The sequence below is a fragment of the Pelodiscus sinensis genome, chromosome 1, assembly GCF_049634645.1.
Source record: "Pelodiscus sinensis isolate JC-2024 chromosome 1, ASM4963464v1, whole genome shotgun sequence".
In the NCBI taxonomy this organism is placed as follows: Eukaryota; Metazoa; Chordata; order Testudines; family Trionychidae; genus Pelodiscus; species Pelodiscus sinensis.
In genome coordinates, this window is record NC_134711.1 from 251615039 (window position 1) to 251629357 (window position 14319).

General features: G+C 40.2%; 1 protein-coding gene across 1 annotated transcript in view; it reads left to right on the forward strand.

Annotated features, from left to right (window-relative positions):
• Window positions 1-14319, forward strand: part of ABCC4 (ATP binding cassette subfamily C member 4 (PEL blood group)) — a 203069-nt gene that overhangs the window by 66265 nt on the left and 122485 nt on the right. The window contains exons 14-18 of the mRNA XM_075918815.1: window positions 1222-1318; window positions 2637-2852; window positions 8230-8370; window positions 10830-10867; window positions 11265-11365. Of these exons, the coding sequence (XP_075774930.1) occupies window positions 1222-1318; window positions 2637-2852; window positions 8230-8370; window positions 10830-10867; window positions 11265-11365 (593 nt within the window). The remainder of the gene's footprint in view (window positions 1-1221; window positions 1319-2636; window positions 2853-8229; window positions 8371-10829; window positions 10868-11264; window positions 11366-14319) is intronic.

A 14319-nucleotide genomic window follows, 5' to 3' on the forward strand; every position in this document is an offset into this window, starting at 1 on the left:
AGCAGCCGCCACTCTTTAGCTCTGAAGGAAGGGCAACATAGGTATGGCATTGCCATCCTTACTTTTGTGCTGCTGCTGGCAGGGTGCTGCCTAAGCTGGGCGCTAGCCAACATTACAGCCTCCACTCTCCAGCTACTTCAGCGATACCTTCAGAATTGGGCAAGAGTGGCAATACTTGTGATTCCCCCTTTCAACTCCCTGTAGGGTAAGGAGCCCCAGTTAGAAAAACGCTGATCTCCCCCATACAGTGTATATGGTGTATGGTAATAAGCACACAGAAGGCCAAAATTCACAGGAGAACACCAGATTTCATGGTCTATGGCATGTTTTGCCTGGCTGTGAATTTAGTAGGGCTCTACCACTGAACCTGGTGTGCACCTGTCTCTGTTGACAAGTCTAATCCAAGGCCCATTGCAAGTCAAAAGAAAGATTTCCATTAACCTCAGTGGGCTTTGGGTGAGGCCTTAAACAAGATTGTTTTCTTGATCATATCTACATTTGTCATGATTTTCAATCTTGCACATACTTCCATAGGCATGCAGAAAAGTAACCCTGAGGGTAGTTAATTATACATCTGAATACCTATTAGTGAGGTGGTGAATGTGGGAAGGGGGACCTGACCCCTGCTGCCAGCTATAGCCTGCCCAGGGCTACCCTGAATATGGGGAACCATCCTGTCCATTGGAGGGTGGGGGTGCCACTTGCCTGTAAAGCGTGGGGCAGCCAGGCTGAACTGTCCGATGGATGAGATGGCTCAGCACACACCACGCCTGGGCTAGCAGTGACACAGAGCTCTCATCCAGAAACTACTCTAGCCTTGCTGTGCTGCCTGTGGTGGCTCTGGATGCCCCCAGAGGGGCAGTTAAATTGCTTGGGTGTGGCAGCCAGGGCCAGAGGACATGTGTGTGCGAGGGGTCAGAATGTGCATAATTATAAGTTTCCTTAGCAATCTTTTTCTCTAGAATCAGAAATTTTCATTCACAATTTGGTTTATATACAGAAGAGATTCTCGTAGTGTGCAGTTGTTCAGCGTATTAGAGATATGCCAAGTTAACATAATTTTGACAGATGCCTTATTTTGGGTGTCTGCTTGTCCTGAGGTTGTGTTTTTCTTCTTTGAAGACAAAGTAATTAATCTATCTGGGTTTATATCTATTTCTGAATGTACAAAAATGTTTTAGAACATTAATGTGCTTTCAATTTCTTTCCTTGTGTTTGCAGGTGTATATATCAGGCTTTGCACCGAAAAGTCTGTATTTTAGTGACGCATCAGTTGCAGTACCTCCATGCTGTAAACCAAATTTTGATTTTAAAAGAGGTATGTGATATCACAGACTAGTTTTTTAAAAATTGGCTGTTGCTGTTACTCGTCAATATGCAGATGAAAAGGTGAAGAGTTAGGAAAAAGTGATTTTCTATAAAATACAATTATAGTTTATTAATGTATTTTATGTCTCTTAAAGACATTTGTTAAGTATATCAAATTATTAACAGAATTTTCTTACAATACTTTGCCTGAAAAATATGAACTGGCACATTTTCATGTTGTATATTCAGCTTGTAGGGAAGTGATTTTTATTCCACATTAAAACTTGGTATATTGTTAAGATTAATAAATAGGTTGGGTGAGGGGGAGGAACAGGAGAAGTTGTCTTTATTAGACTCGCCACTGCAGTTCTTTTTATTAAAGGCCGAGAAAAGCCCATATGTTGGGAGAAGGAGGACCTTTTAGACCTTTTCTATACTTCATAAAGTTGCAAAAAAGGCTACATCACCCATCTTTTTCCTAGGCAGAGCACCTTGAACATGCAGTACTCTCTGGCATAGGGTACGGCTAGACTGTGATGTTTTTTCAGGATATCTGAAAAACTCTGCCGTCCAGGAGAGCAAATGCGCTCTTTCAGAAGCCCCTGTATTCTTTGTCGTATGAGAAAGAAGGGGGCTTTCGAAAGAGGGTTTTTTCCCAACATTTGGCCCACTCTAGACGGGCCCAATAACAGAAAAGCCTCTTCCAGCAAAAGTATTGGAAAAAGCTACGCAAAATGCGGAGCGCAGTTTGCGTAGCTTTTTCCAACAAACAGATATAGTCTAGACGTACCTGTAGGTGCAAAAGATTGGATTGCCTTGGGGTTTTTAGTTTGGAACACATGGGATGAAATTCTGTGTGGCTCTTCTAAGAACCCTCTGGGGAGCAAAGAGCTAAGGTAGCTTTCACACAATTCTGGGTAGCTCCATAGCTCCTGCCATATCGCCTATGCTGGGGGACATATTCTGAATCCTGCCTCTACAGCTGCAAGGCTACCTTCTGTAGGATCTTCTGAAGGAATCCTCCTCCATCTAGAACTGGGTCCCTTTATGCCACTCTGGCCCACTGACCTGGTATTAAAGTGCTGCTTTTGGGGAGGTAAGAATCTAGCCTGTAATGCCTTAGAAAAAAGAATAATTAAAATAATTTAACCTTTCGGTGTTATAAGGCGAGGGTTTCTAAGAACTCCTCTCTCGATCTTTTATTTACATGTGTCAAAAACCATAGGGCTTTAGTAATAAAGATATGTATGCAACAGATTGTTAAATTTGCCGTCTACAGAATTTGAACACCGAATGTGAACAAAATTTAACAAAATATTTTTTTATAGGGTAAAATGGTGGGGAAAGGGACTTATTCCGAGTTTCTATACTCTGGAATTGATTTTGCTTCCCTTTTGAAAAATAATGAAGAGGATGAACTGTCACCAATTCCTGGAACCCCCATGATGAAGTTAGCAAGGAACCGTACCTTTTCACAGTCATCTGTCTGGTCACAAGATTCCTCAGTGCATTCACAGAAAGATGGTGCAACAGAACAGCCACCTGTGAGTATATAAAATATGAATTAATCAACATGGTACTTGTTAATTTTGTTCACATTATGATATTCTTAGGTTTGTCCTGCCGTGTTTTTTATATCAGTGATTAAATTGGATGCAAGTAGGAAGGGTCGCTCACCAATTTGATAGCTGTTATCCTGAGTCTTGACATTATGTGGTGATTTTTGGGTGTGTGTTGTGTCATGTCTGTGAAGGTAGGACAAGTAGTAATGGGTTTAATATGCATCAAGGGAGATGAAGATATTAGAAAGGTTTTTCTAATTGTAAGGGTAGTTAAGCTCTGGAATAGGCTTCCAGAGGAGGCTGTGAAGTCTCCATCCCTGGAAGCTTTTAAAAACTTGGACAAACACCTGTATGATCTGGTGCTGACTGGGCACATCCATAAAGGAGTGAGGGCTAGAGAAGAAAGGTATGGCAAAGAAGTTCATGTTCCCAGTGGACCCACAGTTAAATGTGTGAGAGCACTTGTGCATATATTTGAGCATGCACAAATGTGTGTGTTGTATATACATTACATTACGTTAAAGGAATATTAGGTTTGCAAGGTCAGACAGTCATAAATTAGGAAATCCCAAGGTTGTCTTAAACCTTAATTTGGCCCTTGTGTGAATTGCATTAGGATAAAGTTTTTAATCATATGGTCACCTACTAGTTTTTCCAAAAGATGTCAGCCTTATCCAGCACTTAGGAGGAATTATGCTTATTAAGGCTATGTCTAGACTACATTCCTCTGTTGACAGAGGAATGTAAATGAGCCCTATCGAAAGATCAAATGAAGGATGGATTTGAATTTCCGATGCTTCATTTGCATATTTGCATCCGAGCACGTCTTCAAAAAAGTTTTTTTTTGAGGAGTTTGTGTTCTTTCGAAAAAGGTTTGTTTTTTTTTCAAAAGAATCCCGTCTAGACTGCACTTTTACTTTCAAAAACCCTTTTTTGAAAAAGCACTTGGACACAAATATGCAAATGAAGCACGGGAAACTCAAATCTGCACTTCATTTGCACTTTTGATGAGGCTCATTTACATTCCTCTGTCAACAGAGGAATGTAGTTTAGATGTGCCCTGGATTGGGGTAATTGTTGTTCCCATTTTATAAGCAGAAGTCTTCCCAAACTTTGGATGTCCAATCAGAGACACCAAGAATCTGATATTTTTTCAGAATATTTACCTAGACCACCTTAGTTAATACCCTTTGATGGATCTCTCTTCCATGAACTTATCTAATTCTTTTTTTAACCTAGTTATAGTTTTGACCTTCACAACATCCCTTGGCAATGAGTTCCACAGGTTGACTTGTATTGTGTGAAGAAGTACAGTACATCATTTTGTTGTTTTAAGTCTGTTGCCTATTAATTTAATTTGGTGACTCCTGAGTGTTCTCATGGCTAAGACAATTGAATGCTGCCCTGGAAAACTGGAGTCTAACACAGCCTTTGTCACTGAGTTCCTTTGTGATACTGGGTAAATTATTGACACCAAACTTTTAATAAGTGATCACTAAGGGTATGGCTAGACTACATGGCTCTGTCGCCAGAGCCATGTAGATTAGTTTACTAGACATACCCAAATGAAGCGGCGATTTAAGTAATCGCTGCTTCATTTAAATGAAAATGGCTGCTGCATTGAGCCGATCAGCTGTTTGTTGGCTCAGTGCACTAGTCTGGATGCTCCACTGTCGATATCAAAGGCATTTGTCGACCGCCCCAGTAAACCTCATCCCACGAGGCATAATGGGGCGGTGGGCAAATGCCTTTGATGTCAACCGTGGAGCGTCCAGACTAGCGCGCTGAGCTGACAAACAGCTGATCAACTCAGCGCGGCAGCCATTTTAATATAAATGAAGTGGCGATTATTTAAATCGCTGCTTCATTTGGGTATGTCTAGTAAACTAATCTACATGGCTCTGGCAACAGAGTCATGTAGTCTAGATATACCCTAATTGTATGTTCTCAATTTTCTGGGACCCCCAGCGGGAGAATTTTCTTTGGTGGCAATAGGCCTAAAACAAACAAAAGGATGTACTTCTTCATACAATGCATAGTCAACCTGTTCATGGAGGATAAGTCCATCAATGGGTATTAGCTAAGGTGGTCAAGGATGCAGCCCCATGCTCTGGGTGCTTCTTGTTTCTGCTTTCTAGAAGCTGGGAGTAGACGATGGGATGGACCACTTGATAATTGTCCTGTTCTGTTTGTTCCTTCTGAACCACCTGGCATTGGCCAGTGTCAGAAGATAAGATAATGGGCTTGATGGAGAAGTATAGGTGCTGGTACTAGGGGTTCTGGCTTAAAGTGGCTTCCATTATATATAGGATTTCTAGTTTATTGCAAAAGCTCTCAGCATTCCATGTAAAAATTGTTGCACCCCCCCCCCACCAGTATGACCATTTCTTATGTTCTTTGCCTTCAGTCCCCTCCCCTCATTCAATAATAATAGCTGTAGACCAACAAGACTTACTATTTTACTGTAAATTGACAGTGATTAGTTATTTAAATTTCCTCTGCACCAACTGGTACTAAAGCCAGTGGGCTCCATATTTTAAATTCCTAGCAAAGGGGCCTATGTCATGCTATCTGGACTGATCCATCATTGTGAGTGCCACACTCAGGGCAAATGATCAAAAAGCGGGACAGAGGCCCCAAACTGGCTGTATGCGCTTTACTTAGATTTCACCAATCCAGTAACACATCTGAGCCCCTAATTCACTATAGTAATCTTATCATGGAGTCAAGAGTTCCCTTGGGCATTCTAAGGTGTCTTGTAACCAAGGCAAGATGGACCTGATGACAGATGGTTGTAGCACTCCAAAGATCACAAAATATGCAGGTTGCCTCCAGTCGCAAAAGACAAGTCACTTATCCCAGGTCAATTTATATGTTAGATCTCACATCAAAGACAACACTTGTAGTGAGTCCTTCAGGAAATAAGCAAAAGATTTATTAGCTAGGAAAAAGAAATGAAGAATTATTACAAGGTTAAAGCAGGATTCCAAAAGCTGACAGAACTGTAGTAATCTGTCAGCTCAGAATGTCTTTTAGGTCTAACCCACGTTGACCCTCCTTCTGTTTTGCAGCTCTGGCCTGTAAAAGTCCAAAAAGCAAAAGAGAGATGAAAAAATTTCTTGTCAGCTGTTTTTATGTTCTTCTTCCAGAAGGCAAGCTGATGGGATGAGCCCTTCAGCACGAAGCAATTAACAAAGTGTTTGTATTGTGTTGTCCCATAGTGGCTCATTTAGTTCTGATAGACTTCTTGATGAGCAGGAAATGATCCCCCCAGATAGTTCAATGTTTCAGAACGAACAGTTTTTATAGCTATAAAGCAAAGCTTAAGTATTAGTTAATAGCATTTAATAAAGATGTTGTAAATTGCTACATGCATTAATTTCACTTACAAGCATTTCATGAAGTCTAAACACTAGACATATTATAAGTCTATTACCCATCTTAACCATACTAGCATGCAAGTGAAACAGACTGGTTTCCAGCAATCAATTTGTTAGTGCTCAGTTGAGGCCTAAACATTTGGCAAGAGTTGGCACCTGGTTGCCAGCATCACACCCCTAACTATGTATAGTGCCAGCCATGACATACAAGCCCAGAACAGACTGGTGTTCTCCTATACGGGTACGTCTAGACTACAGGCTTTTGTCGACAAAGAGTGTCTGGACTACATCCAGTTCCGTTGACAAAGCAAGCTGCTTTGTCCACATAAGAGGGTAGATGTAAAGGACAGTGAGTGTAGATGCAATAACGCCTTCTGTCTACAAAACTCTGTTGACAAAAGGTGTTATTCCTCGTAGAATGAGGTTTACCGCCGTCGACAAAACTGCCGAGTTCTGTCGACGTTATGACGACAGAATTCGGCGGTAGTGTAGACGCAGGTATAGTTTTGTCGACAAAAGTGTGTGTGTGTGTGTGTGTATACTGAATTCCTCTGTTCCTCTTGTATCTGCAAGGAGGTCCTATCATTTCTCCTGTTCCTATGCAGTCATATTCCTTGACAGCTAAATGAAAAATTTGTATATTTCACTGTATTATATTAGCACCAGTCTTTCTGCATATTGACAATACAATTCCAAAAATTACATACTCAGCAGATTTTTTTTGTATCTTCCTTTTTTTGTTCATTTACTGCTTTTTCATGAATGTCTTTCTCTCTCTTTCGCCTTTTCTTTGCTCTTTCATCTTGCTCTATAATTAATTTTTCTTTTTTCCCCTTCCTCAATCTAATTTTCTCCATTTGTCATCCTCTCCTTCTGTTTTCACCACTAAAAGCTCCCTTGTGGGTACTTACTCTTTGGAGAATTTATTACAAGAAATTGGCTGGAATTTTGTGATTCTTGCAGTCTGAACAGTTTTAAGGGAGCTGCTCTTGTTGAGTTTGATCCATGAAAGGGAGTAGGGTACACAGCTTTGGGCTATTGTTTTTGTTTGTTTGTTTGTTTGTTTATTAAGGCATGATTTGGAAAAGCACGTTTTAAAGTATTCCTATTCTGGGGGAGTATTTAAACATAGGCTCACGTGCTCTTACTGAGTGCAAATGTTTCCCCACATTATGATCTTGATCTCTGGAATCTTTATTACTGATGTTGATACATGAGAGAGAAAATATTCAGTTTCACTGTCAGTTGAGGTTTAGTTTACTACACTAGCAGTTAGAACAAACATCTGGTTACTTTTAACATGGGTTCACTGAGAAGCAAAGATGCTACCCCCAGAAACCTGTTTTACAGAGTCAAATTCTTGGAATAGTACTTTGAGTAAAATTGAGTTTCCAGTCTTCTATTGTTTTTTGTGTCACAATGCTAATGTTTTAAAAGTATTTTAATAAATATAATTTTATCTCCATATTTAGTATATTGCTAATTTATAACTATGATCTATCAGTAACTTTTTCTAGAACCATGACTGTAATATGAATTTTAGCAGTACAGGAGCATCTCTATAAACTGGGACTCTGGTCCAGCAATATTCATGGTCCAGCAGGACCAAGGATATTCCAGGATCAGAAAATCCTGGTGTGCTTCAGGGTGGGGTCCAAGAGCCTAGAGCATGGAGTGGAGTGGAGGCAGGAGCCTGGGATGGGAGGGTCATGAGACTGGCCTGTGGCCCAGGTTGTCTGCCCAAGGGGGGCTGGGAAGAGACAGGGGATGGAAACCAGGAAGCTTGGCGTGTAGCCCAGCTGGGCTGCCAGTGAGTGGGAGCAGTAGCCAGGAAGCCCTGTGGGATGGGTTGTGGCAGGGGAGCCAGAAATGACCTCCCTTGGTCTGACAAAATCCCTCATCTGGGACCAGTCAGGTTCCGAGGGTGCTGGATTAGGGATGTCCAACCTGTAGTTCCTTATCCATTTTAATTTTTATAGGCTGAACCTTTGGTGACTGCACTGCCAGAAGAAACTCGGACTGAGGGAAAAATAAACTTTAAGATTTACAGAAAATATTTTGCTGCTGGAGCAAACTACTTTGTAATTTTTATTCTTTTACTTCTAAATATTTTGGCACAGGTAAGATATCTGATGAGTGTCACAAATAATAAGGAATGGATTTTTGTTTTGTGTTTTTCATTAACATTTTGTACTGAACAGCTATTCCGATGTTTAAGTGCAAAGCTTATGGTACATGATGCTCTTATGCATAATCATTTTAGTACTTTGCAGTATACCAGGTCAAATCTGATAATATCTGAATGTAGTTTCTATAGTTTAAATTTGTACTCCAGTAGGACATTAGCGTAATAATTGTCAGTTCAGTAATCCTACTAATGAATTTAAAGCACTTTTATGTTGAATCATTTATTTTATATTGCCATTCATACAAACTGTATCTCACTACCCTTTTCAGAGATGCGTAATATAATTACTAAATGAAATAAAAATAATGGCAGCCATAGATTGCATTTGAGGTATAGGTATGGGAGAAAATGTGTTTTCGGTACAGAATTGAAATGTGATGTATGGTTAATGAGACAGAGTTGTAGAAAAGCTGTTCCTGTTGTAAGACCTATAATGGAAAAGACTCTCCTGCCAACAGACAGGAGATAGTGGAAAGAAGCAAGAGACTGTTTACCAAGTAAAAGGAATAGGAAACAGGAAATAGAGGAAGACTCTGTGGCTACGTCTACATTGGTATGATCTTGCGCAAATACTCTTTAATGCAAGAGTTTTTGCGTTTGAGTATTTGCACAAGAGAGCGTCTACACTGGCATGTGCTTTTGCGCAAGAGATGTGCTTTTGCGCAAAAGCATCCGTGCCAGTGTAGACGCTCTCTTGCGCAAGAAAGCTCCGATGGCCATTTTAACCATCGGGCTTTCTTGCGCATGAAATTCATGTTGCCTGTCTACACTGGCCTCTTGTGCAAGAACACTTGCGCAAGAGGGCTTATTCCTGAGCGGGAGCATCATAGTTCTTGCGCAAGAAGCTCTGATTTCTTACATTAGAACGTCAGTGTTCTTGCGCAAAAACTCGTGGCCAGTGTAGACAGGCAGCAAGTTTTTGTGCAAAAGCGACTGCTTTTGCGCAAATCTTGCCAGTCTAGACGCAGCCTGTGTGTGAGGCAAGTTGCAGCAAGTTTGTGAGAACAATTTTGAACTGTTTCCTGCAAGGAATGTGGAACCAGCAAAGTTATTTTGAGGATGGCCTAGTGTGGGCTTGTTACTGTGTTGTGGTAAGAAGCTGCATTCCCTCTAATTATTTCCATACATGTGAATGAAGTTTGTTCTGATCACCAGTGTGGAGGAGATGTGTGACACCATATTGGTGCACACAACAAAATTTTTATGGTGGAACTGGGATCAAGACATTTGGAGTGTCGGGGCTCAGGGCTGGAGCAGAGAGTTGGGGTGCAGGCATGTGAGGGCTCTGGCTGGGGTTTTGGGCTCTGGTGTGAGTTGGGGGAAGTAGGGGTTGGGGCTCATGTTACCCCAGGGCTACGACAGGGAGAGAGGACTCCCTCCAACTCTTTCTCCCTGCAACAGCAACTGGCTTGGAGGGGAGAGGCCTTGCCATGGCAGCTGTGGAACTGGGGCTGGTTTGGGGCTGGGGGAGTGGCAGAGCCGGGCCAGGCGGGTTCTCTGCGTGGTCATGTGTCTGCATGGAATTCTGTGGAAATAATTAGTGTTGGCTTCAAAGAAAATGTTGATGAAATCTCTGAATTGAGACTATGTTTGAGAAATTGGTGTTTATGAATGATCTGATCTTTCTGGGGTAGATCTAAAGTATTTTAATTGAAATAAAATATTAAAGTATTTTAATTTTGAGAATATTAAATTATTTTAATTTTGAGATAAATTAAGCTATGTTACAGAGCATATAAGATCATAGTCATCTCTGGTGGGAGAGAGAGGACAGAAACTCTCAGTTTTTCCTTCCTTTTAACATTGTATTCTTAATAATCTCCTATAAAAATAAAGTTCTGGACTGATAACATCAGGACTTGGCTCATTTGCCTGTGAGCATATGTACTGAGCAAGAAGTTTGGGATGTCTCCAGTAGGGAGTATACAGAAGAGAAAGATTAACATCCATTAGAGAGAGTTGTTATAGCTGGTTATTTTGGAATGTCTTGCTTTCCTCTTGTTTCACCTTCAGGCAGTTCTCATAGCTAGGCAACTTCTTCCCTTCTGGAGGCCGAGGGTTCTTGCTCTCCTAGCATGCTCTGCAGATCACTGCTGGTTTTGGAAAAATCAGCTCATGTACTGGCACTTTCATATGGATGGCTTAGTATTTGATTATACTAGATGTGCAGAAAGGTGTACTGCTAACTGGAGAATGAGATTGGGCCCTAAATGTATATCCAGTTCAGTATGGTAAATGGGCAGGAGGAAGGGGGAAAGAAGGAAGTGGTTGGGCAGATTTTCAATGATAGATTTTACCGGGGAACATAGAAGAATGACTGAGGAAATTTAGGTCTCTAGAACTATATACTTTTTGCAAAATAATCCAAATGTTATCCTTTGTTTATTCAAGGTTGCTTTTGTGCTTCAGGATTGGTGGCTTTCATACTGGTAAGTTACTTGAGTTCTTGCAGAAAAGTGCTCTATAATTAATAGAAAATAGTAATATATATTGGGGTGGGGAAGGGAAAGCCTGTTCCAAGAAAACTTAGTGTTTGTTCATCCTTCTTTTCTAATTACCTCTTACTTTATTGTTGTGGAAAAAATAAATTTCTTGCAGTAAAGTGACACTAATAATAGTCTGTACCCATGTATGTATGGTCACAGATGATACTTAGAATTGGAGATTTTGATTAAAGTTTATAAGTAGAAAAAGGTAGATGTTGATAATATGATAAATAGATATGGCAAAATTCAGGTATGCTTTCCAGTTTCAGAGTGGCTGGCTCATATCTTGCTTAAGTGAACTTCCTGTTGTATTGATTACCTTTTGCATACCTTTCTGTAGGTCAAACCAGCAAGAAAAGCTGAATGTCACATCACATGGAAATAATGGAATAAACGAGACTAGACATCTAGATCTTGGCCTGTATTTAGGAATTTATGCAGGTAAGATATTTTAATAATTTGCTCCATTATAATAGAGGGTTTTGAAAGGAGCACTTTAAGCAGCAGTGTAGGAAAATAGGATTTCTAACAGTGATTCAGTAGTGTCTGAGCAGATTAGCAGACTGAGCCTTCTTTCCTGACTAAATTAATTGGAATAATTAAAAAAGAATGAACTCTAGTAGAAGCAGTAGGTTGAATACAGATTCTTAATTTGGATTTTGGAAGGTAAACCAGGAATTGAGTATTCAAAAAGGCAGTCACTGTAAACTTGTAGCTATTGTCTATACTAATAGGTTGTTTCAGCTTAATCATCAGTCATTATATGGGTTGGCAAGAGAGATTAGAAATTGATCCCCATACTGCAACTTTCTGTTTCAGTTTTTGTTTATATGAAATGTTGTATTTTTAAAAACGTCATCATGGGTATGCTCATTTGAAAGTTTCATAGCCAACCTCTCCCCCCCAAAAAACACAAAAAAAACAACAACAAAAACAAACAACCCCCCCAAAAAACCACACAACAATTAAAAAAGCCTCTTTAATAGGTACACATTGCCAGATTTGTAAAGATAGGTAGGTAACTATCTAAAGATGCAGATGGAACACCTAGTGGGATTTTTAAAAAAGTGTCTAGGTGCTTAACTCCCATGAATGGGAGTTGAATGCTTACATGGTTTTAAAATCCAACTAAGTGCTTATTTGCACCTATAGGCATCTAAAATGCCTTTGAAAATCTGGCCAAAAGTGCTTCATTTTTATGCTCATTTTTCATTAGTCAGAAAACAAAATGAGCCTGAAAAAAATCCAGTGTATAGGAAGGAAACCAAATCTCATAGTTCCCACTATTTTCAGTTTGTTTAATGTGGTTGTTCAACTTTTTGTGACCCACAATAATTTCATGATGGGTAGCACTCATTTATGATGTGGTGGTCCAAAGGGACTTCAGGGAAACACACACACACTACAAGTGTTCTGATACAGGTGTATTGCTTTCATAGATCCTCCATATTTAGTAGGCTTTTCGCAGAGGATACAGAAAAGACAAATTTGTGCCCTGAGAATCTTATAATTTAAGAGCATTATTTCATATAGAGTACATCTAGACTACACCTCTCTGTCGACAGAGAGATGTAGATTAGGTGTGTCAAAATTGCTAATTAAACGGGGATTTAAATATCCCACGCTTCATTAGCATAAACATGGCCGCTGCTTTTTTTTTCCGAAATGGAGCTTTTTTGAAAAAAGCGGCAGTCTAGATGCGGATCTTTCGAAAAAGGGTTTATTTTTCAAAAGGTCCACGTCTAGACTGCTGCTTTTTTCGAAAAAGCTCCATTTTGAAAAAAAGTGGTGGCTATGTTTATGCTAATGAAGTGCAGGATATTTAAATCCCCGCTTCATTAGCAATTTTGACGTGCCTAATCTACATCTGTCTGTCGACATAGAAGTGTAGTCTAGACACAGCCTTAGAGTTTATTTTATGAGCAGCTCCATGGGGCTATACAATATGAATAAGGGTGTCAGAATCTGGCATTTTATGATTGTATGGACTAAGTCGTTGATCAATGAATATCATAAATGACACCGATGGTGAGTGGCTAAGCCAGTCCTTGATTGGCAAATCCAATTACAGATGTCACATAAAAATCCGCCATCTGTTGGTGGTGTGCACTTTTGTAGGATTTTATGCTTTTTTTTTTAATGCCTGGATACATTGACTCTTGAAGTGTTCGAGAGCCTTTACAATAGTTTGCTGCCAGAACAATCTGTTCTGAGCTATGATTTTCAGGTCACCGGGAGATATGCTGCATGACCTCACACTGGTCTTTAAGATATCTTTTTAATGCTTATACTGACCACCAATAGAGCGCTTTCTGTGAAGAAGCTGGTGTTAGAAGACCATCTTTGGTATCCACGAATCATCCATCCTCATAATATGACCAATCCAGCGAAACCGTTTGTTCACGAGCATTGCTTCCATGCCCATGACTCCACACAGTTTCAGGACCTCCTTGTTAGGAATTATGACCCACCAATTCACATGAGCAGTCTTCATGAGGCAGTGCATATAGAACTGATTGAGTTTCAAAACATGGTGGTGGTATGTGGTCCATGGCTCTGAGCCATGCAGCAGGACATTCAGGACAACTGCCTGATAAACTGTAACCTTTGTATGAAAGTTTCAGGGGGTAGCCAAGTTAGTCTGTGCAGGATAAACTTAAAAAACAACAAATGGTCTGGTAGCACTTTATAGACTAACAGAACATGTAGATGGTATCATGAGCTTCTGTGGGCACAGCCCACTTCTTTATACAAAGGTCATTGCGTAAGTATTTGGTCAGTCTTTTGAAGGCAGTGTTGGCTTTGGCTAATTGAGCAGATACATCGTCTTTAGTGTTTCTGCTGAAGGACAGTGAGCTTCCAAGGTAGTGAAACTTATCAACAACCTTAAGGACAGTATCAGCAGCAGTGATCGCTGGACTGCTGGGTCTTTCCAAATAGACTGAGACTTTTTCTTCTTGAGGCTCACAGAGAGTCCAATGCAGAAGTAACAAAACGATCAAAAATCTCCTGTGCATCCTTGACTGAAGGAGCCAACAAAGCACTGTCGCCAGCAGTCAGGAAGTCACAGGTAGTTGTAGTGAACACTTTGGTATGACCCAAAAGTCTCTGAAAATGCTACCGTCAGTGAGGACCTGAATAGGTATGTCCAATGCCCAATCCTTGAAAGCCTCTAACAGCAACATCGAAAAATAGATGATGTACAAGAGAGGAGCAAGGATACATTCTTGCTTTTTACCAATTCATACTTTAAAAAGTGGTGATGTCTCTCCATTGTTTAGGACGTGACCCAGCATACCATCATGAAAGGACTGCACTAGATTGATAAATTTTACAGGATAGCTAATTCACCATATACTTTCCAAAGTTCAATTCTGTTGACAGTGTCAAATACC